This window comes from Nycticebus coucang, chromosome 10 (genome assembly GCF_027406575.1).
Source record: "Nycticebus coucang isolate mNycCou1 chromosome 10, mNycCou1.pri, whole genome shotgun sequence".
Classification (NCBI taxonomy): Eukaryota; Metazoa; Chordata; class Mammalia; order Primates; family Lorisidae; genus Nycticebus; species Nycticebus coucang.
Window position 1 is genome coordinate 82,643,295 of NC_069789.1, and position 26,745 is coordinate 82,670,039.

The 26,745-nt window shown below is 36.9% G+C and overlaps 2 protein-coding genes across 2 annotated transcripts in view; one reads left to right on the top strand and one right to left on the bottom strand.

The window, feature by feature from the left end:
* Window positions 1-26,745, top strand: part of NPHS2 (NPHS2 stomatin family member, podocin) — a 216,566-nt gene that overhangs the window by 69,640 nt on the left and 120,181 nt on the right. The gene's annotated exons all lie outside the window — the stretch shown is intronic.
* AXDND1 (axonemal dynein light chain domain containing 1) overlaps window positions 1-26,745 on the bottom strand; it is a 109,178-nt gene that overhangs the window by 34,412 nt on the left and 48,021 nt on the right. The window contains exons 15-17 of the mRNA XM_053604119.1: window positions 26,379-26,613; window positions 15,463-15,664; window positions 11,260-11,353 (exon numbers count right to left, since the gene is read on the bottom strand). Coding sequence (XP_053460094.1) covers window positions 11,260-11,353; window positions 15,463-15,664; window positions 26,379-26,613 — 531 coding nt within the window. The remainder of the gene's footprint in view (window positions 1-11,259; window positions 11,354-15,462; window positions 15,665-26,378; window positions 26,614-26,745) is intronic.

The following is a 26,745-nucleotide window of genomic DNA, read 5'->3' on the forward strand; positions in this document are numbered from 1 at the left end:
GATAGACGCATATAGAACACTCCATCCCAAAGATAAAGAATATACATTCTTCTCATCACCCCATGGAACATTCTCCAAAATTGATCATATCCTGGGACACAAAACAAATATCAACAGAATCAAAAGAATTGAAATTTTACCTTGTATCTTCTCAGACCATAAGGCACTAAGGTGGAACTCAACTCTAACAAAAATGCTCGACCCCACCCAAAGGCATGGAAATTAAACAATCTTCTGTTGAATAACAGATGGGTGCAGGAAGAAATAAAATAGGAAATCATTAACTTCCTTGAGCATAACAACAATGAAGACACAAGCTACCAAAACCTGTGGGATACTGCAAAAGCAGTTTTGAGAGGAAAATTCATCGCTTTAGATGCCTACATTCGAAAAACAGAAAGAGAGCACATCAACAATCTCACAAGAGATCTTATGGAATTGGAAAAAGAAGAACAATCTAAGCCTAAACTCAGTAGAAGAAAAGAAATATCCAAAATCAAATCAGAGATCAATGAAATTGAAAACAAAAGAATCATTCAGAAAATAAATGAAACAAGGAGTTGGTTTTTTGAAAAAATAAATAAAATAGATAAACCATTGGCCAGACTAACGAGGAATAGAAAAGTAAAATCTCTAATAACCTCAATCAGAAATGATAAAGGGCTGCGGCGCCTGTGGCTCAGTCGGTAGGGCGCCGGCCCCATATACCGAGGGTGGTGGGTTCAAACCCGGCCCCGGCCAAACTGCAACCAAAAAATAGCTGGGCATTGTGGCGGGTGCCTGTAGTCCCAGCTGCTCGGGAGGCTGAGGCAAGAGAATCGCTTAAGCCCAGGAGTTGGAGGTTGCTGTGAGCTGTGTGAGGCCACGGCACTCTGAGGGCCAGAAAGTGAGACTCTGTCTCTAGAAAAAAAAAAAAAAAAAGAAATGATAAAGGGGAAATAACAACTGATTCCACAGAGATACAAGAGATCATCTCTGAATACTACCAGAAACTCTATGCCCAGAAATTTGACAATGTGAAAGAAATGGATCAATATTTGGAATCACACCCTCTCCCTAGACTCAGCCAGGAAGAAATAGAGCTCCTGAACAGACCAATTTCAAGCACTGAGATCAAATAAACAATAGAAAAGCTTCCAACCAAAAAATGCCCTGGTCCAGATGGCTTCACTCCAGAATTCTATCAAACCTTCAAGGAAGAGCTTATTCCTGTACTGCAGAAATTATTCCAAAAAATTGAGGAAGAAGGAATCTTCCCCAACACATTCTATGAAGCAAACATCACCCTGATACCAAAACCAGGAAAAGACCCAAACAAAAAGGAGAATTTCAGACCAATCTTACTCATGAATATAGATGCAAAAATTCTCAACAAAATCCTAGCCAATAGATTACAGCTTATCATCAAAAAAGTCATTCATCATGATCAAGTAGGCTTCATCCCAGGGATGCAAGGCTGGTTCAACATACGCAAGTCTATAAACGTTATCCACCATATTAACAGAGGCAAAAATAAAGATCACATGATCCTCTCAATAGATGCAGAAAAAGCATTTGATAAAATCCAGCATCCTTTTCTAATTAGAACACTGAAGAGTATAGGCATAGGTGGCACATTTCTAAAACTGATTGAAGCTATCTATGACAAACCCACAGCCAATATTTTACTGAATGGAGTAAAACTGAAAGCTTTTCCTCTTAGAACTGGAACCAGACAAGGTTGTCCTCTGTCACCTTTACTATTCAACGTAGTGCTGGAAGTTCTAGCCAATACAATTAGGCAAGACAAGGAAATAAAGGGAATCCAAATGGGAGCAGAGGAGGTCAAACTCTCCCTCTTTGCTGACAACATGATCTTATACTTAGAGAACCCCAAAGACTCAACCACAAGACTCCTAGAAGTCCATCAAAAAATACAGTAATGTTTCAGGATATAAAATCAATGTCCACAAGTCAGTAGCCTTTGTGTACACCAATAACAGTCAAGATGAGAAGCTAATTAAGGACACAACTCCCTTCACCATAGTTTCAAAGAAAATGAAATACCTAGGAGTATACCTAATGAAGGAGGTGAAGGACCTCTATAAAGAAAACTATGAAATCCTCAGAAAGGAAATAGCAGAGGATATTAACAAATGGAAGAACATACCATGCTCATGGACGGGAAGAATCAACATTGTTAAAATGTCTATACTTCCCAAAGCAATCTACCTATTCAATGCCATTCCTATCAAAATACCAACATCGTACTTTCAAGATTTGGAAAAAATGATTCTGCATTTTGTATGGAACCAGAAGAAACCCCGTATAGCTAAGGCAGTTCTCTGTAACAAAAATAAAGCTGGGGGCATCAGCATACCAGATTTATTCTGTACTACAAAGCCATAGTGCTCAAGACAGCATGGTACTGGCACAAAAACAGAGACATAGACACTTGGAATCGAATTGAAAACCAAGAAATGAAACTAACATTTTACAACCACCTAATCTTCGATAAACCAAACAAGAACATACCTTGGGGGAAAGACTCCCTATTCAACAAATGGTGTTGGGAGAACTGGTTGTCTACATGTCAAAGACTGAAACTGGACCCAAACTTTTCCCCACTCACAAAAATTGATTCAAGATGGATAAAGGACTTAAATTTAAGGCATGAAACAATAAAAATCCTCAAAGAAAGCATAGGAAAAACACTGGAAGATATTGGCCTGGGGAAAGACTTCATGAAGAAGACTGCCATGGCAATTGCAACAACAACAAAAATAAACAGATGGGACTTCATTAAACTGAAAAGCTTCTGTACAGCTGAGGAGACAATAACCAAAGCAAAGAGACAACCTACACAATGGGAAAGGATATTTGCATATTTTCAATCAGACAAAAGCTTGATAACTAGGATCTATAGAGAACTCAAATTAATCCACATGAAAAAAGCCAACCATCCCATATATCAATGGGCAAGAGACATGAATAGAACTTTCTCTAAAGACGACAGAGAAATGGCTAACAAACACATGAAAAAATGTTCATCATCTCTATATATTAGAGAAATGCAAATCAAAACAACCCTGAGATATCATCTAACCCCAGTGAGAATGGCCCACATCACAAAATCTCAAAACTGCAGATGCTGGCGTGGATGTGGAGAGAAGGAACACTTTTACACTGCTGGTGGGACTGCAAACTAGTACAACCTTTCTGGAAGGAAGTATGGAGAAACCTCAAAGCACTCAAGCTAGACCTCCCATTTGATCCTGCAATCCCATTACTAGGCATCTACCCAGAAGGAAAAAAATCCTTTTATCATAAGGACACTTGTACTAGACTGTTTATTGCAGCTCAATTTACAATCGCCAAAATGTGGAAACAGCCTAAATGCCCACCGACCCAGGAATGGATTAACAAGCTGTGGTATATGTATACCATGGAATACTATTCAGCCATTAAAAAAATGGAGACTTTACATGCTTTGTATTAACCTGGATGGACGTGGAAGACGTTATTCTTAGTAAAGCATCACAAGAATGGAGAAGCATGAATCCTATGTACTCAATTTTAATATGAGGACAATTAATGACAATTATGGTTATGGGGGGGAAACAGAAAGAGGGAAGGAGGGAGGGGGTGGGGCCTTGATGTGTGTCACACTTTATGGGGACAAGACATGATTGCAAGAGGGACTTTACCTAACAATTGGAATCAGTGTAACCTGGCTTAATGTACCCTCAATGAATCCCCAACAATAAAAAAAGGAAAAAAAAAAAAAAGAAAAGAAATTCAAGGAGCATTTCAAAAGTTGTCTCAAGAATTTGACAAAATCACCAAAGATTTTGACACATTGAGACAAGAATTTGCAGCCCTCAAAGATATGAAAAATATAGTAGAATCCCTCAGTAATAGAATGAAGGAAGCAGAAGAAAGGATTTCTGACATTGAAGACAAAGCTTTTGAGCGCTCCCAAACTCTCAAAGAGGAAGAGTAACGGAGAGCAAAAACAGATCATTCTCTCAGAGAGCTGTGAGATAATTTGAAGAAAACTAATATTCGCCTCATGGGAATCCCTGAAGGTGACGAAGTGGCTTCGCAAGGCATAGAGGCTCCTTTTCATGAAATTATGAAAGAGAACTTTGCAGACATGCCAAAAGATTCTGAAATTCAGACAGCAGACCATTTCAGAACCCCAACACAACTCAACCCGAATAAGACATACCTCCCCCAGGCACATTATAATTAACTTCACTAAAGTTAATATGAAGGAGAAAATTCTGAAAGCAGCCAGATATAAGAAAACTATAACCTACAAGGGGAAGAATATTAGAATGACTGCAGATTTCTCTGCTGAAACCTTTCAAGCTAGAAGAGGGTGGTCATCAACTTTTAATCTCCTAAAACAAATTAACTTTCAACCCAGGATCCTGTATCCAGCTAAACTGAGTTTCATTTATGATGGAGCAATTATATACTTCAATGACATTCACATGTTGAAGAAGTTTGCCATAACTAAACCAGCTCTCCAGGATATTCCAGACCTATCCTCCATGATGACCAACCCCACAAAAGTAAACTCCCTCAGATACTTTTGATCAAATTCCAACTTCCACAGTGGTGAAAGGATTAAAAATGTCCACTGGACTTTTGAAAAACTTGATACCCAAAATTTGACCAGGCTTATCAATATTGTCAATTAATGTAAATGGCTTAAATTGTCCTCTAAAGAGGCACAGGTTAGCTGACTGGATACAAAAACTCAGGCCAGATATCTGATGCATACAAGAATCTCATCTTACCTTAAAAGATAAATATAGACTCAGGGTGAAGGGATGATCATCTATCTTCCAGGCAGATGGAAATCAGAAAAAAGCAGGTGTTGCAATTATATTCACAGATATAATAGGCTTTAAACCAACAAAAGTAAGGAAGGATAAGGATGGTCACTTCATATTTGTTAAGGGTAATACTCAATATGATGAGATTTCAATGATTAATATTTATGCTCCCAACCAGAACGCACCTCAATTTATAAGAGAAACTCTTAACAGACATGAGCATTGACTTCCTCCAGCTCCATAATAGTTGGAGATTTTAACACTCCTTTGGCAGTATTGGATAGCTCCAATAAGAAGCTAAGCAAAGAAATTTTAGATTTAAACTTATCCATTCAACATTTGAATTTAACAGACATCTATAGAACATTTCATCCCAACAAAACTGAATACACATTCTTCTCATCAGCCCACGGAACATACTCCAAAATCGATCACATCTTAGGTCACAAGTCTAACCTCAGTAAATTTAAAGGAATAGAAATTATTCCTTGCATCTTCTCGGACTACCATGGAATAAAAGTTAAACTCAATAACAACAGGAATCTGCATACTCATACAAAAACATGGAAGCTAAATAACCTTATGCTGAATAGCTGGGTCATAGATGAGATTAAGAAGGAAATTACCAAATGTTTGGAACAAAATGATAATGAAGACATGAATTATCAGAACCTCTGGGATACCGCAAAGGCAGTCCTAAGAGGGAAATTTATAGCACTGAAAGCCTTCCTCAAGAGAACAGAAAGAGGGGAAGTTAACAACTTATTGGGACATATCGCGCAACTGAAAAAGGAAGAACATTCGAATCCAAAACCCAGCAGAAGAAAATAACCAAAATTAGAGTAGAATTAAATGAAATTGAAAACAAAAGAATTATACAAAAGATCAATCAAAAAGTTGGTTTTTTGAAAAGGTCAACAAAATAGATAAACCTTTGGCTAACCTAACCAGGAAAAAAAGAATTTTATCAAACCTTCGAAGAAGAGCTTATTCCTATATTGCAGAAATTATTCCAAAAAATTGAGAAGGAAGGAATCTTCCCCAACACGTTCTATGAAGTAAGTATCACTCTGATACCAAAACCAGGAAAAGGACCAACTAAAAAGGAGAATTTCAGACCAATTTCACTAATGAATATAGTGCATAAATTCTCAACAAAATCTTAGCCAACAGATTACAGCTTATCATCAAAAAAGTCATACATCATGATTAAGTATGTTTCATCCCAGGGATGCAAGACTGGTTTAATATATGCAAGTTTATAAACGTTATTCACCGTATCAACATAGTAAAACTAAAAACTATATGATCCTTTCAATAGATGCAGAAAAAGCATTCAACAAAATCCAGCATCCTTTTCTAATTAGAACACTGAAGAGTATAGGTATAGGTGGCACATTTCTGAAACTAATCAAAGCTATTTATGACAAACCCACAGCTAATATTTTACTGAATGGAGTCAAAATGAAAGCTTTTCCTCTTAGAACTGGAACCAGACAAGGTTGTCCTGTGCTGGATCACATAGTGCTGGAAGTTCTAGCCAATACAATTAGACAAAACAAGGAAATAAAGGGCATCCAAATTGGAGCAGAGGAGGCAAATCTCTCCCTCTTTGCTGATGATATGATCTTATACTTAGAGAACCCTAAAGACTCAACCACAAGACTCTTGGAAGTTATTAAAAAATACAGTAATGTTTCAAGATATAAAATCAATGTCCACAAGTCAGTTGCTTTTGTAGATGCCAACAACAGCCAAGAGAGATGTTAATTTAAGACACAACTCCCTTCACCATAGCCCCAAAGAAAATGAAATACTTAGGAATATACCTAACAAAGGAGGTGAAGGACCTCAATAAAGAAAATTATGTAACCTTAAGAAAGGAAATAGCAGAGGATCTTAACAAATAGAAGAACATACCATGCTCATGGCTGGGAAGAATCAACATTGTTAAAATGTCCATACTACCCAAAGCAATATACAATTTTAATGCAATCCCTATTAAAGCTCCACTGTCATACTTTAAAGATCTTGAAAAAATAATACTTTGTTTTATATAGAATCAGAAAAAATCTCGAATAGCCAAGACATTACTCAGAAATAAAAATAAAGCAGGAGGAATCACACTACCAGACCTCAGACTATACTATAAATTGATAGTGATCAAAACAGCATGGTACTGGCACAAAAACAGAAAAGAAGATGTATGGAACAGAATAAAGAACCAAGAGATGAACCCAGGTACTTACTGTTATTTGATCTTTGACAAGCCAATTAAAAACATTCAGTAGGGAAAAGATTCCCTATTTAACAAATGGTGCTGGGTAAATTGGCGACCTGTAGAAGACTGAAACTGGACCCACACCTTTCACCATTAACTAAGATAGACTCTCACAAGATTTAAACTTAAGACATGAAACTGTAAAAATACTAGAAGAAAGTGCAGGGAAAACCCTTGAAGAAATCGGCCTGGACGAATATTTTATGAGGAGCACCCCCCAGGCAATTGAAGCAGCATCAAAAATACACTACTGGGACCTGATCAAACTAAAAAGCTTCTGCACAGCCAAGAACACAGTAAAAAAAGCAAGCAGACAGCCCTCAGAATGGGAGAAATTGCAGGTTATGTCTCCAACAAAGGTTTAATAACCAGAATCCACAGAGAACTCAAACGTATTAGCAAGAAAAGAACAAGTGATCCCATCTCAGGGTGGGCAAGGGATTTGAAGAGAAACTTCTCTGAAGAAGACAGGTGCACGGCCTACAGACATATGAAAAAATGCTCATCATCCTTAATCATCAGAGAAATGCAAATCAAAACTACTTTGAGATATCATCTAACTCCAGTAAGATTAGCCCATATCACAAAATCCCAAAACCAGAGATGTTTGTGTGGATGTGGAGAAAAGGGAACACTTCTACACTGCTGGTGGGAAGGCAAACTAATATGTTCCTTTTGGAAAGATGTTTGGAGAACACTTATATATCTAAAAATAGACCTGCCATTCGATCCTACAATTTCTCTACTAGGTATATATCCAGAAGACCAAAAATCACATTATAACAAAGATATTTGTACCAGAATGTTTATTACAGCCCAAGTCATAATTGCTAAATCATGGAAGAAGCCCAAGTGCCCATCAACACATGAATGGATTAATAAAGTGTGGTAATGTACACCATGGAATATTATGCAGCCTTAAAGAAAGATGGAGACTTTACCTCTTCACATGGATGGAGCTGGAACATATTCTTCTTAGCAAAGTAGCTCAAGAATGGAAGAAAAAGTATCTAATGTACTCAGCCCTACTATGAAACTAATTTATAGCTTTCATATGAAAGCCATAACCCAATTATAGCCTAAGAATATGGGGAAAGGGGAAAAGGAGGGGAGGAGAAGGGGGAGGATTGGTGGAGGGAAGGTAATTGGTGGGACCACACCTATGGTGCATCTTAAAAGGGTACATGTGAAACTTACTAAATGTAGAATATAAATGTCTTAACACAGTAACTAAGAAAATGCCAGGAAGGCTATGTTAACCAGTGTGATGAAAATATTTTAAATTGTATATAAAACCAGTGCATTGTGCCCCATGATGGCATTAATGTACACAGCTATGATTTAATAAAAAAAAAAAGTTTCAAATGTATATGCTCAAAAATATGGAAGAAAATTTCTAATCTGTTTTAAAATCTTACAAAGAAAGTATTTCCAAAGCCTGAACACATTGTTAAATTACTTGTACAGAAATGCTCCACTGTCTAATGTTTTCAAGAACAACTGATTGGCATTATGATAGATAGGAAATTTTACTAGTCAATTAAAAAACTTTGTATAATTGACTGATGGAACAGAATAATGAGTATTATTACTCAACAAATACAGCCAATATTTGGATTCATATTTCTTTGTGACATGAATTTTAATGATAGCAATGTCATTAAAAGTATTAAAATAAACAGAACTTAGAAGCAGACCTTCTAATAGCTTTGCCACTAAGTATTAACCTGTGATTATAAAAAATTGTGAAGCTTATTCAATCATATCAGTTTTTTTAACCAATACTAAAAATTATTTTAAAGTACTGTTTATTTTTTGACTTTTTGTATACATTTCATAACATAAAAAGTATGTCAATAGACTAGTTCTTGAATATAAATTATAAATAGTATGTTAAAAATTACTATTACTTACTCAAAGTTTTTTTTGGATAATGGTACAAGGGTAAAAAATGTGTAAAGACCATTGCTTTAGACAGCTACCAGTACGAAATAATTTAAGGGGGAAAAGAAACAACAAAAACAACAACAACTAGAGTAAGAAAATGGATCAGAAAGGAAAATAAATGTTCCAGCATGTATTAAAAAAAAAGAAAGAAAGGAAAGTAAATGGTAGGTGAAAAAAAGACAAATTTTTCCATTTTTAAATATCTGCACCAGTCAATATGAATAAATAGTTCCTCAAGGAGTTTACAATTTTGCAAGCTTTTTACACAGATTAATTATATCATAATAATTTAGTATTAAAATACAGGTATGGCTTGGCAGCCCGTGCTCAGTGATTAGGGCACCGGCTATGTGCACCCGGTCTGGTGGGTTAGAACTTGGCCCAGGTCTGCTAAACAATAATGACAACAACAACAAATAGCCGGGTGTTGTGGCAAGTGCCTGTAGTCCCAGTAACTTGGGAGGCTGAGGGAAGAGAATCTCTTACACCCAAAAAAGTTTGAGGTTGCTGTGAGCTGTGACACCACAGCACTCTACCAAGATTGAGATTGTGATAGCGAGACTCTGTCTCAGAAAAAAAAATAAATAAAGAGGTATATAAAAGCACTTTCTAAATAATCCTATATCATAAAAACTGAATTCTAGAATACAAAACATTAAGTATATGAATCCATGGAGATAAATCCCTGATGGTATTTTGCCAAAGAAGGGGTTTATGTAGCACCATGAGATATCAACAATGTTCGAATATTCTTCCTAACTTCATTCAACAAACATTTACTGAGTCCCACTATGTGACAGGCATACTGCTATCCTTTTTGTTCTTCATATTGGTTGTCATAAGAATTTTTCCCGGGTGGTGCCTGTGGCTCAGTGAGTAGGGCGCCGGCCCCATATACCGAGGGTAGTGGGTTCAAACCCGGCCTCGGGCAAACTGCAACCAAAAAAAAAAAAAAATAGCCGGGCATTGTGGTGGGTGCCTGTAGTCCCAGCTGCTCGGGAGGCTGAGGCAAGAGAATCATGTAAGCCCAAAAGCTTGGAGGTTGCTGTGAGTCCTGTGACGTCATGGCACTCTACCGAGGGCAGTAAAGTGAGACTCTGTCTCTACAAAAAAAAAAAAAAAAAAAAACAGGAATTTTTCCCAAGCTTGGTATGAATCTTCTGGATTCATACTCCCAGCTTCAACATAATTACTCCTCAACTCTTGGTAACTGTATATAATATCCTAATAGAACTATAAGTTTCATCAGTAGTATTCCCATGTAGCATGATGTCCCTGCCTTTCAAATTTCTAATTTAAGCAATATTAAAATGAATTCACTTTATATTATCAATTTTGTAAGATCAAATATTTACATATTAAGTTTACTTATAATAAGAGATTCCTATGTAAATTTCGATTACAAATAACACTAGGAAATGGGAGTAAATGTAGTAAACTAAGACACCCTTTGGAAATTATTATTTCATGTTGTGCTGGTTAAGAAGTCTACAGGTTTAGCTCTTCAGAATTATGGAATAATTCTATTTGTTCTAGTAATTATAGACCAATAGTATTGTGGCATCTTCTCTTTCCTGGGAGTAACATGTTTCTGCCATCCCTTTAGCCAGGAAAGGACTGGCTGACATAAATCCTTAAAATGGTCACACCCCAGATTAATTCCATTGAGGAAAAAAAATCAGCATACTGGTGGTGCCTATAGCTCACTGGGTAGGGCGCTGGCCACGTACACCGAGGCTGGTGGGTTCGAACCCAGCCTGGGCCTGCTAAACAACAATGATAGCTGCAACAAAAAAATAACTGGATGTTGTGGCGGGTGCCTATAATCCCAGCTACTTGGGAGGCTGAGGCAAGAGAATTGCTTAAGCCCAAGAGTTTAAGGTTGCTGTGAGCTGTGACGCCACGGCACTCTACCCAGGGCAACAGCTTGAGACTCTGTCTCAAAAAAAAAAAAAAAAAAATCAGCAAATTAAGTAAAGAGCAGAAATAATAATTAGAACTCAAAAACTAACTACTGATCTCAAATATACCATTCCAGAGGCAGGGACTTTCTGCACTTAAAAATGCACTAAAAATCACTTGAGAAATTATGTGAGCTTCCATTTTGCCCTCCTTCCTCAATTGGAGAGGGGAGGGCCTGGTTTTTCCTTGAAGAAAACCCCCAGACAAAGCAAAATATAACTTCACAAATCATTAAGTACATACTTGGCGCTGAAGTTCAATGTTACCATTGTTGATTTCATTGCCTATTTTCAAAAGCCATTGTTGTATCATGTTAAATATATTTTCTTGGAGTACCCTGAAGGAAAAATCAGGTAAAATAAGAATAAGTAATTTGCTTAGAGTATAAAAGTAACTATCAGTTAAGAGAAATAATTTCATGTGGCTGGGCATAGTAAACTTAGGTATAATTATTATTTGAGAATTCAGGAAAAGGCCAGTCAAAGCCTTGAATTACCTGGTATGATGCCTTTCCTAACCCCCAGGTAGATAGCAACTGGTATAATGCACTTTGGGCAAAGCAGATCTTGCCTTCAACATTAGCTCTCTACTGCAAAAACATAACAGCCTTTATATTCACTTCTGGGCCAGTAGGTCTTCTCACATAATGAGAAGAGTGAAATTTTAAAATTCTCTCAATGATTGACTTCCAGCATATCCACATGAGCAGCGTGAGAGGCAAGGCTGGCCTACTACTCCCCAGTGAAGATGGTGAAAAAAAATTATTTTAATAAACCATTTAAAGCTTCTGGAAACTGTGCTAAAGATAAACAAAAACTGCAGACACATCTATTCAAGAAAATCTATAAAGATTCAGTAAGGCAAGAATCTATGGTATTTGAACCAAGCCTTCTCCCTCCCTTCCTCAGCTTACTGAGGCAGAAACTGCACTTTCGAATGGTGCAGGCAAGAAGAACAAAGGGCTCCCTCTACCTCCAGGACATCAGGGTTCTTATTCTGTCCCCAACTATCTGCTACTGAATCTAGGTACTGGGCAAATGCAGTTGAGAAGTGGGGGCTCCCTTCCTCCACCCAGCCCAAGCTCATAGATGTCCATTCTCACACCTTCTACTCAACATCATATTGAGGTTACAGTCAGGGCAATTAGGCAAGAGAACAAAATCAAAGGCATCCACATTTTTAATCCTACTCACAGATAATGTGATCTTATATATAGAAAATACTAAGGAATCCTTTAAAGTAATATTATAACTAATAAGTTCAAAAGGTTGCGGGATATATGATCAAGATACAAAATTCAATTGCATTCCAATATACATCATAATGAACAATGTGAAATAATATTTTTAAAAGAATCCCATTTGTAATAACATCAAAAAATAAGGAATAAATTTAACAAAAGAAATGTAAAGCCTATACTGAGAAGACTATAAAACCTCAGAGTCAAAGAAAGCATTGTATAATAGACATACTCTTATTTAACAATGTGAATGTTACCTTTTTTGCATTATTATTATTATTATTATTATTATTGCTCAATAAAAAAACAGTATGGAAAGAAATTTAAAAAGATCCAAATAATTAGGAAAATATACCATGTTTAGGTATGAGAAAACTTAACATTTTCAAGATGGCAATAATCCCATTCTGATGTCAGATTCAACAAAATATTTTCAGAATCCCAGTTGACATCTTTGTAAAACTTAATAAGCTTATTCTAAAATTTCTATATAATTCCAAAGTACCTAGAAGGCCAAAATAATCCTGAAAAAGAATAATCAAGTAGGAAGACTCACATTTCCCAATTTTAAAACCTACCAACAAAGCAAGTTATCAAGACAATGTGCCAGTAAGTACGGTACTAGCACAAGGTTGGCCATGTAGACCAATGTGATAGAATTGATAGTTCAGAAATAAGTCTATGTGTATGGCCATCTGATTTTCAATACCATTAAATGGAGAAAGAATAGCCTTTTCAACAAACAGTGCTGGTACAACTGGATATTCACACATATAAGAATGAAGTTAGGTCCTTACCTCATACCCTATACAAAAATTAACTAAAATGGATCAGAGACTTTAATGTCAGAGCAAATTCTATAAAACTCAGGAAGAAAACATAGAGGTAAATCTTCATGACCTTGGATTTGGCAAAGGATTCTTAGATAAGACACCAAAGGCACAAACAACAACAAAATAGTTGAACTTCATAAAAATTAATAACTTAAGGGCAGCGCCTATGGCTCAGTGGGTAGGGTGCTGGCCCCATGTACCAAGGGCAGTGGGTTCAAACCCAGCCCCGGCCAAACTGCAACAAAAAAATGGTCGGGTGTTGTGGCAGGCACCTGTAGTCCCAGCTACTTGGGAGGCTGAGGCAAGAGAATCGCCTAAGCCCAAGGATTTGGAGGTTGCTGTGAGCTGTGATACCACAGCACTCTACTGAGGGTTAATAAGTGAGACTCTGTCTCAAAAAAAAAATTAATAATTTATAATCATTTAGACAACACTATCAAGAAAGTGAAAATACAACCTATAAAATGGGAGAAAATAATTGCAATTTATATATCTGAAAAGGGATTTGAACTATATATCCAGAATATACAAGAAATTCACTCAACTCAGTAATAACAAAAATACAAATGACTCAGCTAAAGTAAGGGCAAAGGATAGAAATAGACATTTCCCCTAAAGAAAATAAACAAATAGCCAATAAGCACATGAAACAAGGTTTAGAATCATTAATCAATCACTAGGGAAATGTAAATCAAAACCACAATGAAATACCTACTTCACACCACCGCTATAGTTAGAAAGAAAATGTCAGATAATAGGCCAGGCACAATGGCTTGTGCCTATAATCCCAGCTCTTTGAGAGGAGGCCAAGGAAGGAGGACCTCTTGGGGCCAAGAGTTCAAGACCAGCCTGGGCAATATAGCCAGACTCCAACTCTACAAAAAGTAAAAAAGAAATTAGCCTGCCATGGTGGTGTACTCCTGTAGTCCTAGCTACTTGGAAGGTTGAGGTGGGAGGATCACATAAGTCCAGGAGTTCAAGGCTTCAGTAGGCTTTGATGGCATTGCACTCCAGCCTGGAAAACAGAATAGGTCCCTATCTCAAAACAAAACAAACAAAACAAAAAGTCAGATTATAAGTAGTGGTGAATATGTGGAAAAGTCAGAATCCTCATATACTGCTGTATGAATATAAAATAGTGTAGGTTTTCCAAAAGCACTTTGGGAAACAATCTGGCAATTCCTCAAATTGTTAAAGATAGAATTGCCGGGGCGGCGCCTGTGGTTCAGTCGGTAAGGTGCCGGCCCCATATACTGAGGGTGGCGGGTTCAAACCCGGTCCCGGCTGAACTGCAACCAAAAAATAGCTGGGTGTTGTGGTGGGCACCTGTAGTCCCAGCTACTTGGGAGGCTGAGGCAAGAGAATCGCTTAAGCCCAGGAGTTGGAGGTTGCTGTGAGCTGTGTGATGCTATGGCACTCTATGGAGGGCCATAAAGTGAGACTCTGTCTCTACAAAAAAAAAAAGATAGAATTGCCTTATGATATAGCAATTCCACTACTGGGTATATACCCCAGAAAAAAGGAAAACTTATGTCCATCCACAAAAAGCTTGTTCATGAATATTTATAGCAAGATTACTCATCAATGCCAAGAGATGGAAATAATCCTAATATCCAGCTATGGACAAATGGATAAATATGTGGTATATCTATACATAGAATACTATTCAGTCATAAAAATGAATTGAACACTGAAACATGCTGTACAACATGGATGAACCCTAAAACCTTATGTTAAGTGAAAGAAGATAGTCACAAAAGACCATGTAGTATGTGATTCCTTTCAAATAAAACGTCCAGAACAGGGAAATCAACAGAGATAGATTTGTGGTTGCTTAGGACTGGGGGTAGGGTGGTGGAAGAGGATGAAGGACAGCAGAATGATAGCTAACGGATATAAAGCTTCTCTCCCGCCTGTAATCCCAGCACTGTGGGAGGCTGAGGAGGGAGGATTGCTTGAACTCAGGAGTTCGAGGCTTGTCTGAGCGAGAGTGAGACCCCGACTCATGGAAAAAAATGGAAAAACCCAGCTGGACGCCGCGGTGAGCACCTGTAATCCCAGCGGCTTTGGAGGCTGAGGCAGCAGGATGCCCACAGCCGGAGTCTGAGGTTGCAGTGAGCTACGATGCCATTGCCCTCTGCTCAGGGCATAGGGTAGAACTCTGTCTCAACAAAAAAAAAAAAACAAAAGCTTCTCTCCAAAGTGATGAAGTATTCTAAAATCAACTGGTAATGGTTGCTCATATTTATAAATATAATGAAAGCACTTGAATTGTATACTTTAAGAGGGTGAATTGTATGATATATGAATTATACCACAATAATGCTTTTTAAAACTTCTCACAAAAGGAAAAAAGAAATTATGGAAACTTACAAGCCAGAATCCATGTCTAAGTACTCTGGCACAATGCCAATAATGTTTAATAAGGAGTCCAACTGTGATTTCATTTCCTTCATTTTTTCTTTAACTCCCTCCCATTCTTCAAGAGCCATATGAGGATTCTCCAGGAGGTTTTCCAGCTTAAAACAACAGAGGTCAAGAGAACCAATCAAATATGGAAGAATTTTAGAGATACCTGGAAAAGTGAGAAAAGCAAAAACTTTTAGAAGTATTTGCAAATTTCTACTTTAATACCTTAAAATCCTACTGGGAAAGGCAGTTTTTTTTTTTTATTATCTTACAGCTTGCCTAACAGAAAACCTTACAGAGAATGGTTCCTAAATAAATGTTTAGGGAATAAACACTGTGTAATTGGTGCTTTTAAGACTAATGGACTATCTATTCGATGACAATTTATATTTTGTGTCTTGTCTTCTCTAAGCTGAGAATCAAATGCATTAAACCAGAAACTATCAACTACAGTCTTCTGTGATAGGCATTAATTCACTAAGTTATTCTGTTAAGAGTACAATGATGATAAATAGCTTCTCTGTGCCTATGAGATAGTTAATGACAAAAATGAACATGTAGCAGTTCTAGAATCATCTTTAAGATCACTGATCAGGTTTTCATGAAATTTAGAGTTTTTGTCTGGAAAAAGATTCAGTGTGGATCCCTAAACAGATTCACTGTGGGATCATGGTAAAATACCCTCTCTTCCTTTCATTTGCAAAATAAGAAATGGAAATGCTCCCATATCAGAGTTTAATAAAGAGAAATAATTAAAAAGCAAAATGTTTTTCCTATCTTTGATTAAAATATTTTCATTGCCTTCATCAAAAACGTTTTGAATTTAGTAATATTCAAGATGATCTGTTAATTTCACCATAAGTCTCTTATAGAAAATGACAGTGTTTTCGTATAACCTGTGCACATCCTCCTGTGTACTTTACATCACCTCTAGATTACTTACACTACCTAATGCAATGTAAATGTAAATAGTATTGTTATATTGTGGGTTTTTTTACTTGTGTTATCCTTGTTTTTTACCCTGAATGTTTTCCATCTGTAGTTGGTTGAATCTAAGATATGAAACCTGCAGCAACTTCGGGTTGACGATACTCTCATGGGTAAGTATTATGATTTTGTCTATAACTACATTATTACTGCTACAGAAAATTAAGATTGTGTTTTCCCACGTACAGTAGTTTTATACTGAATAAGAGTGCCAATCAATGTTGCCTGGGACATTGCTCCCCAGGGTTTCCAGGAACACTTTACTGGGAAGGATTCTTAAGGAACACATGACACATTGAGTAAAAGTGCTTTGATGGATTTTCAACATCTCTCATGGCAACCTGCCACAACAAATTACCATAAATTTGGTATCTTAAAACAACACAAATTGGGAATATTGCATTTCTCTAACCATTATTCCACAGCCATGTCTCCCACTGACTCTTTTAAGGAGTCCAGGTCTACCAGACAATGCAGGATAATCTCCACATCTCAAGATCTCTTTGAGCATTATAGATGTTAACTCTTGGTCAGTTTCTTTATATTTAAGTCCTAATTTCTTATGAATTTCACTGTATATAAAATGCATCTGTATATGCAAATGTCACTTTTTTTTTTTTTGGCAGTGGAACCCACCACCTCCGGCATATAAGGCCAGAGCCCTACGCCTTTGAGCCATAGGCGCCGCCTGCAAATATCACTTTTTAAATGATCCATCCATCTAATTCTACCTTTCAATATGGTTTCTCATTTATTGGCATCAATTTTTAGACTTTATTCTGCTCATGATTTAGTTCATCTGTTTCTATGAGCTTACACCACTTTTTTTTTTTTTGAGACAGAGCCTCACTTTGTCGCCCTCGGTAGAGCGCCGTGGCATCACAGCTCACAGCAACCTCAAACTCTTGGGCTTAAGCAATCTCTTGCCTCAGCCTCCCAAGTAGCTGGCGAGGGTCCCAATCAATGTTGCCTGGGACATTGCTACCCAGGCACCCATTGCTACAGATACCCGCCACAACGCCCAGCTATGTTTTTTTGGTTGTAGTTATCGTTGTTGTTTGGCAGGCCCGGGCTGGATTTGAACCTGCCAGCTCTAGTGTATGTGGCTGGTGCCCTAGCCATTTGGCTACAGGTGCCGAGCCTGTACCACACTCTTTAGAGGGACATGGTTTTGTGGCATGTTTTGAAGGCACTAAACGTACCCTTCACCATTCTCGTTACGCTTCCCTTGAAAATTTTCCTAAACTTTTATTTTGTCATGTAAATATTATCTTGCCCTATATATTAATTTCAAGAGACTTACATTATGAAAATTTATACATTTTTAAAGTTATAAATTTATAATTCATAATTTAACTTTTTTCAAAACAGAGTCTCACTCCGTTGCCCTGGGGAAGGGAAAAGTGCCATAGCATCACAGCAACCTCAAACTCTTGGGCTCAGGTGATCCTCTTGCCTCAACCTCCAAAATAGCTGGGAGTATAAGTGCCCACCACAACACACAGCTACTTTTTCCATTTTTGTTTAGTAGAGACAGGGTCTCACTCTTGCTTAGGCTGGTCTCCAACTCCTGAGCTCAAGCAATCTATCTGCCTCTGCCTCCCAGAGTTCTACAATTACAGGAATGAGCCACCGGGGCTAGTCCATAATTTAATGTTTTTTAAATTATAAATTATGAAAGCTTATGAATTTTTAATGTATGACCTGTGCCTTTTTAAAAATTATTCTAGCTGAGCATGGTGGTATACACTTTTAGCCCAAGCTACTCAGGAGGCTTGTGGCAGGAGTATCACATGATCCCAGGAGTTCTAGGACAGCCATATCAGGACCTAATCTCTAAAAAAAGTATTCTTGGGTATTCTTAAGGGTTTTATACTTTTTGTCATTAAATAATTGAAAAGATTTTTCCCATTTCCACATAGGTGATTTATTATTTAAGTAGAAGAAAATAATTTACTATTGTACATTCAATTCTGTTCTAGCCTCCTTGTCAAATTGTCTTATTGATTTTAATCTCTTTTCCCCCGTAGTCCCAGGTTTCTATGTATATAATTACATCACTGGCACAAAGAGATTTTTTATCTTTTCTGATGTTTACATCTATTATTTTATTTTATTCTATTATTCTATTTTCTAGAACTGCCAATAATATTAAATAAAAATGTCTGTGACCTCATCTATTTCCTTACTTTAATTAACGTGTATAAAGTTTTAGTGTTTTGTCATTTATGATATTACTACTGTGTTTGATAAGTTGTTTTAGTATTATATTTTAGTGGTTTTTCTAGGGCTATTTAAATTTTTTCTTGTGAATAATTGCTATAATCTAATAATATCAGAAACTCATATGATCATGCAGTTTCTTTTTCTGTTTTAATATTTTTTGAAATGTATTATGCTGCTGGATTTTCTAATGTTGAATCATTCATGCATTCCTGATATATATCCTATTTGTTTAAAGTATTTTGTTTTGTTTTTAATCTTTGCTACATTATACTTATTTTATTTAGAAATTTCGTACCTATAATCATAAAAAAGACACTGTCTATGGTTTATTTATACTATATTTATTGTGTTTGATATTATACATGTAGTTATTTTGGCTTCATAAAATAAATTGGAGAGTTTTCCACATTTCCTTTCAGCAAGGTATTGAATTATTTAAGAGTCCTGAAATTATATATTCTCTTAATTTTAAATAAAACTGTAGCTGTGAAACTGGGGGGGGGGAGGAGGAAAATAAGCCATGATAGTGTCTCATTTTAGAATGTCAGCCAATTAGCAAAATTCATACTCTAGTGACCACATTGCCTAAAAGCTAGCCAATTAACAACAGTCTCGCTCCATAAACAAGGCTTCCACAGCCAAAAGTAAACCAACCTCATTTCTTAAACTTTCTTACATACTCTTGTTAAGTTTCCATATAATCTATATGTGAGCATCCCTCATTTTGTTCAGAGAGGTTATACTTTGCATTACAGCTCTCCCCTCCTTAGTAAGCAAAAATTCAGCTGTTATTATAGTCAGAATTGGTTTATCTTCCTTAGACAAATAGAATATGTGTGTATGTAGGTAAATCTAAACAGATGTTGACTGTATAAAATAACAGAAAAGATTGGGGTAGACAAACTAAGGAAAAAAATAAAATTTGAAACGTTTGGAAAGTACTCATACATCTTCTAAGTAATCTTGAATCAAAAGAGAAGCCAAAATGAGGGTTTAAAAATATATCTAACCTATATAATAAAAATTGTTACCTATTAAAACCTGCATGATGCAGCCAAAGCTGGCTTCTTGTGATGTCATTCTGTTGAGTTTCCTCCTACCTGTTTCTCTATCTCTAGTCACCCTTTAAAATGTTGGGGATCCATTCTTAGCCCTCCGTTATTCCCATTCTATACATTTTCCCATAGTAGCTTCATCAGGATTCATGGCTTTAAATAGCACTTATACTGATGTCTCCCTATATTTTTATCCAGAACTTCATGCCTGTTGAATAAGTCCACTTAATTTGTCATAGCTATTTCAAGGTCAATATGCCAAATACTAAATACATAATCTCTTCCCCAATTTTTCTTTCTCCTGTGTTCCCTAATCTTAGTGATGACTAATTTACAATCCACATCAGGAACGTAGCCATCCTTTCTCTCTCACACACACACATCCTATACATTAAATTTGTGTAGCCTACATTTTAAAAATCTCTCTGATTTTTGTCTCCGCTTCTCTATTCCCATGCCTTAGGTTAAGTCCTCTTCATTTCTCAATTTATTCTTACAATAAGTCCCTAAGTGGTTTCAATACAGCATTCTTCCAGTGGATTTTCCACTTGGTTGTCAGAGTGAGTGTTCTAAAATTCAACGTAGTTTACTATGTGAAAGCTGGAAATCTATCCACAAAGCAAAGCCCAGGTCCAAATGGCTTCACCACTAAATCCCACTAATCATTCAAAGAAAAATTAGCACAAGTTCCTCACAAACTCTTATAAAAACAGAAAAGGAAATCTTCCCAACCCATTTCATGAGGCCATGCCCCATTGCTCTTGGGGCAATGTCATCTTTTCAATATGAAAAAAAGTAGCAAGTTCAACACAAAATAGAAATCTGAAGTATAGGATGGGACAAAACCAAACGTAAAGAGAAAAAAGGCAACAGCAAAAGGAAGAAATGAGATGTTGCAAATAACAGAGGTGTCCTGTCCCATCTCTGAGGAATGAAATGACCCATTTAGGTGGCAATACATACCTTCCCACAAAAGTCAGGGTTATTACATTTTTGTGGGTAAGAAAAGGTGAGTATAGGGAGGGCATTTCTGGAAGTTTAGAGACCAGCTGGTCTCTCTCCCCTCCTGATCCCCTTCTCCTATCAGGGGAAAGGAAGGAATCCAATGTATCAGTGAGGTGAAGTATAATACCAAAACCACATAAAGATATCACAAGAAAAAAAAAAAAGAAACTACAGATGAATATATCTCATAAATATGGATGTAAAAATCCTCAACAAAATACTTGTCAACCAAACCTGGCAACAAGGGACCAGGACCAAGTAGGATTTAGTCCAGTCAAGAAAGGTTCAGATTAACATCTGAAAATCAATAAGCACAATATATCATATCAATAGAATAAAAAACAAAAACTATACAATCATTTCAACAGATGTAGAAAGAGCATTTGAAAATATTTAAAAGCATCATGTAAAAAGCATCCAATAAACTAGTAATGGAACAAAACTTCCTAATCCTAATAAAAGGCATCTATGAAAAACCCACAGCTAACATCATACTTAATGGAGGATGACTGGATGCTTTCCCCCTAACGCAAAGTCCTAAGATAAGGGAGGCTGCTCTTACCATTTCTATTCAACATTGTACTGAAAGTTCTTGCCTGGACTACTAGGCCAGAAAACCAAATAAGATTATCCATATTGGCAAGGAATATGTTAAAACTCTCTGTTCATAGCTGATATAATCTCATAAATAGAAAATCTTAAGGAATCCATTAAAAAAAAAAGTCCTATAACTAATAAATAACTTTAGCAAAATGGCAGGATACAAGATCAACATACAAAATCAATTCTATTTATACACACTTTCAATGAACAATCTGAAAATAAAATTAAGAAAAATATTCTATTTACAATAGTATCTAAAAGAAAATACTCAAAATATTTAACAAAAGAAGCACAAAATTTACTTCTCAGAAAACTATAAAATATTGTTGAAAGAAACTAAAGAAACTCTAAATAATTGAAAAAACAAATATCCACATGTATGGATTAGAAGACTTAACATTGTTAAAATGGCAATACTCCCCAAACAGATCTACAGATGTAACACAATTCCTATCAGAATCCAAACTGAGTTCTTTGTAGAAATTTATAAGTTTATTCTAAAATTCATATAGAATTGCAAGGGATCCAGGATAGCCAAAACAATCATTAAAAAGAATAAGGCAGGAGTAATTACATTTCTTGATTTTGAAACTTCCATAAAGCAATAGTATTCAAGGTATTGTGACCCAATGACAGACATACAGATCAATGGAATAGACTTGAGAGTACAAAGTAAACCCATACATCTCTGCTCAACTGATTTTTCATCAAGAATGCTAAGATGGGGCGGTGCCTGTTGCTCAGTGGGTAGGGTGCTGGCCACATATACCAAGGCTGGTGGGTTTGAACCCAGTCAGGCCTGCTAAATAACAATGACAACTGCAACCAAAAAATAGCCAGCCATTGTGGCAGGAGCCTGTAGTCCCAGCTACTTGGGAGGCTGAGGTAAGAGAATTGCTTAAGCCCAAGAGTTTGAAGTTGTTGTGAGCTGTGACGCCATAGCACTCTACCCAGGGTGACAGCTTGAGACTCTGTCTCAAAAAAAAAAAAAAAAAGAATGCTAAGATCCTTAAATAGAGAAAAAATTGTATTTTCAACAAATGGTGCTGGGACAAATGAATATGTGCATGTAAAAGAATGAACTGGAACCTTAGCTCATACCACATATGAGACTTAACACAAAATGGATCAGATGCCATTACAGATGGGCAAAACTATAAAGAGGAATCTCTTAGAGGAATCACAAGGGTAAATATTCATAACTGTGAATCTGGCAAAGAATTCTTAGATATGACACTAAAAAAAAAGAAAAAATATATTGAATGGACATCAAAATTAAAAAAAAAAATTTAAACAAAAAATGGTCTATGTCACCCTCAGTGGAGTGCCCTAGCGTCACAGTTCACAGCAACCTCCAACTCTTGGGCTTAAGAGATTCTTTTGCCTCAGCCTCCCAAGTAGCTGGGACTACAGGCCCCCACCACAACACCCAACTATTTTTTGTTGTAATTGTCACTGTTGCATGAGCTAGCTTGGGCCTAGTTCAAACCCGCCAGCCTCAGTGTATGTGGCTGGTGCCATAACCATTATGCTACAGGCACCAAGCCAAAATTAAAAATTTTTGTACTTGGGCGGCACCTGTGGCTCAGTCGGTGGGGTGCCGGCCCCATATACTGAGGGTGGCGGGTTCAAACCTGGCCCCGGCCAAACTGCAACCAAAAAATAGCCGGGCGTTGTGGCGGGCGCCTGTAGTCCCAGCTACTCGGGAGGCTGAGGCAAGAGAATCGCTTAAGCCCAGGAGTTGGAGGTTGCTGTGAGCTGTGTGATGCCACGGCACTGTACCGAGGGCCATAAAGTGAGACTCTGTCTCTACAAAAAAAAAAAAAAAAAAAATTTTTGTACTTAAATCTATACTATCAAGAAAACAAAAAGTCAACCCACAGAATAGGACAAAGTATTCACAATTCATTCATCTGACTTGTATCCAGAATATATTAAGAACTCTTATAAATCAATAATAAAAAGACAAATAACCCAATTAAAACATGAGTAAAGAACCATTAGTATATGTGAGGGGAGGGTGTTTTACATTTATATTAGAGCAAGTTACTAAGTGGCTCATAATAAAAGATTTTTCTTTAACAGTATGTTATATGGACCACTTAAATCAGAATCACCTGGGAAGCTTCCTAAAATTGTTGATTGTGAGCATCTTTCTAGACACAGTGTACCAGAATGAATGGACTACAGGGCTCAGGTATCTACATTTTTCACCAAATCCCTAAATTAATCACACTAAAGTTTAAGAACCACCGATGTAGAATGTTAACATCTCATAGGCTAATATCTCGCATGATCTTGTTCCATTTAAAATTCTCGAAGAATTATATTGTCAGCTGGTGAACATGTCTAATATAAGCAATCACAGGGCATAATATTGATAATATATATCTAACAGTGTTTAACAATGGTGTGTTCTCTAGTAGTATGGAAATTTCCAATATCGCTTTTCTTTCTAATGTATATTATAAGCCAATAGCATAAATATCAATTATTTTTCTAACTTAGAAAAAATAAAAAAGATTGGGCTCAGCGCGTGTGGCTCAAGCAGCTAAGGCGCCAGCCACATACACCTGATTTGGCAGGTTTGGATCCAACCCAGGCCTACCAAACAATGACGGCTACAACCAAAAATAGCTGGGCATTGTGGCGGGCGCCTGTAGTCCCAGCTACTTGGGAGGCAGAGGCAGGAGAATCACTTGAGCCCAGGAGTTGCAGGTTGCTGTGATACCATAGCACTCTACCCAGGGTGAAAGCTTGAGGCTCTGTCTCAAAAATAAATAAATAAATAAATAAAATAAAAGACATTGGCAAAGGACCAGAACAATATTTCTCCAAACAAGATATACAAATGTCTGATAAGCCTTAAAAGATGCTCAGCTTCAGGCTTGGTACCTGTAGTACAGTGGTTACGGTGCCAGCCACATACACCGAGGTTGGCAGGTTCAAACCCAGCCCGGGCCTGCTAACCAACAATGATGACTGCAACAAAAAAACTGCCTGGCATTGTGGCAGGCGCCTGTAGTCCCAGCTACTTGGGAGGCTGAGGCAAGAGAATCGCTTAAGCCCAAGAGTTGGAGATTGCTGTGAGCTATGACGCCAGGGCACTCTACCAAGGATAAAAAATGAGAGTCTGTCTCAAAAAAAAATGCTCAGCTTCATTAGTCATCAGAAAAACACAAATCAAAAACACAATGAGATGTTATTTCACACTCTCTCCTATAGCTAGAATTAAAAAGTAAGATAACAAGTGCCAGCAAGAATGTAGAAAAATCAGAACCCTCATACAATGCTGGTGGGAATATAAAATGATGCATTTATGAAACACTGTGGCAGTTTGAAAATACAGTGGCAGTCTTTGAAAAATTAAACACAGAGTTACCATATGACAAGGAATTCTACTTCTGGGTATATGTCAGATCACTGTTGTGTTCAAACCCCAAACTGGTTTGAAAGCCTACTAGGAAAACTACACTGAAAATAAAAAAATTCACACCAGTTTAAAACATAATGTCTGAAAATGCCTAGAGAAGGCTTACATTAACTCAGGCTGAGTAAACCAAGCAACCCCTCTTTGGCCTCCTCAGAAGGCTTTTACTGATTTCCAACAAAGATGCATATGCAAAATGTAAAAATGCCAAAAGATAAGGCTGAAAGAATCCCAAATCCCCAGGAAGACTGGATAGAGAGAGAGGTGGCGTAAACCATAGGGAGTTGCTAACAGACCAAACAACTGATGGTATATTCAGAAAGGGGTTGGGAGAAACTACCCCGTTTCCCCGAAAATAAGACAGTGTCTTATATTAAGGTGCACTAGGTCTTATTTTCAGGGGATGTCTTATCTTTCCTGTGAGTAGGTCTTATTTTTGGAGGATGTCTTATTTTCGGGGAAACAGGGTAGTTCTATAGGGGAAGTAAACCACATTTCCTAATCTAACTACATATCAAAAGTTCAAAGAGCTTAATACTCTGGGCTCTTTTCATCTTCCAGTGGTTTTAATGAGCCCTCAGAGATTGCTGGTCTGCAAGCTTTCCCACTGGATACTCCAAGATTGAGGCAGGGTACCTCACTGAGAAATCAACCTATCTCCCCCCCCCCCAAGTATATATATAGAAATGTGTACACAGATATTTATGTTATTAACAGCATTATTCATAATAGCCCAAAACTGGAAATACAAATGTCAGTCAACAGATGAAATGACAAACAAAATGTCATCTATACATACAAAGGAATATCAGGCAATAAGAATGAATACTGATACATGCTAAAACATGGAAGAACCTTGAAAATATGATGCCAAGTGAAAGCAGCTAGTCAGAAAAGATCACACAGCTATGATTTCAAACATATGAAAGTCCAGAACAGGGCAATCTATAGAGACAGAAAGTAGATTTAGGACTAAGGCAGATATGGAGGTGTGGATAAAGGTGAGAGCTAAAGGGTAAGAGGTTTCTTCTGAGGTTTATTTTGATGAAAGTATTCTAAAATTGACTGTGATAATAGATCCACATGTCTGTGAGTATAGTAAAAAATCATAGAATTATACACCTGAAGTAGGTGATTATAATGTAAATAAATATTTCAATAAAGTGATGCTCAATGCTTTGCTTATTTTGCTTGATTTTTTGATACTGCATGTATATATTACTTTTATTTTAAACATTAATTATATTGAAAATAGTTACTATTTTTTTTTTTTTGAGACAGAGTCTCACTTTGTCATCCTCGGTAGAGAGCTGTGACATCACAGCTCACAGCAACCTCCAACTCTTGGGCTTAGGCAACTCTCTTGCCTGAGCCTCCAAGTAGCTGGAACTACAGGTGCCCACCACAATGCCTAGCTATTTTTTGTTGCAGTTTGGCCAGGTCCGGGGTCAAACCCGCCACCCTCAGTATATGGGGTTGACATCCTACCCACTGACCCACAGGCTCCACCCAATAGTTACTATTGAAATGCTTTATAATACCAAGAAATCTAATTATCATGTTTTTTTCCTTACCATTGTCCCCATTTATTCTTATTTCAAATTCTTTGTAGAGTCTTGCTATGATTTTTAAAATATCGTCCATGTGCTTTTGCTCTGGTGGCATCTCTCCCTCCAAACTTTTATGGCGACCAAATATTGCAAACCCAATATCTGACCAGTTTTCCTGTAAATGTTTAATAATCTTAAAAGTATCATATTTTGACAGTAGAGCATCTCCTGTAAATTTTTCTTTCACCTCATTCAGCGCCTAGAGAGTGAAAAGGAGGGCAAAAAATAACAAATTGTTCAGTAATAATTTTATCAAAGTCTACTCAGATCCTTATTCTTCAGTGACTTCCAATTATTTTGTAATTGTATATCCCATTATTATACATAACAT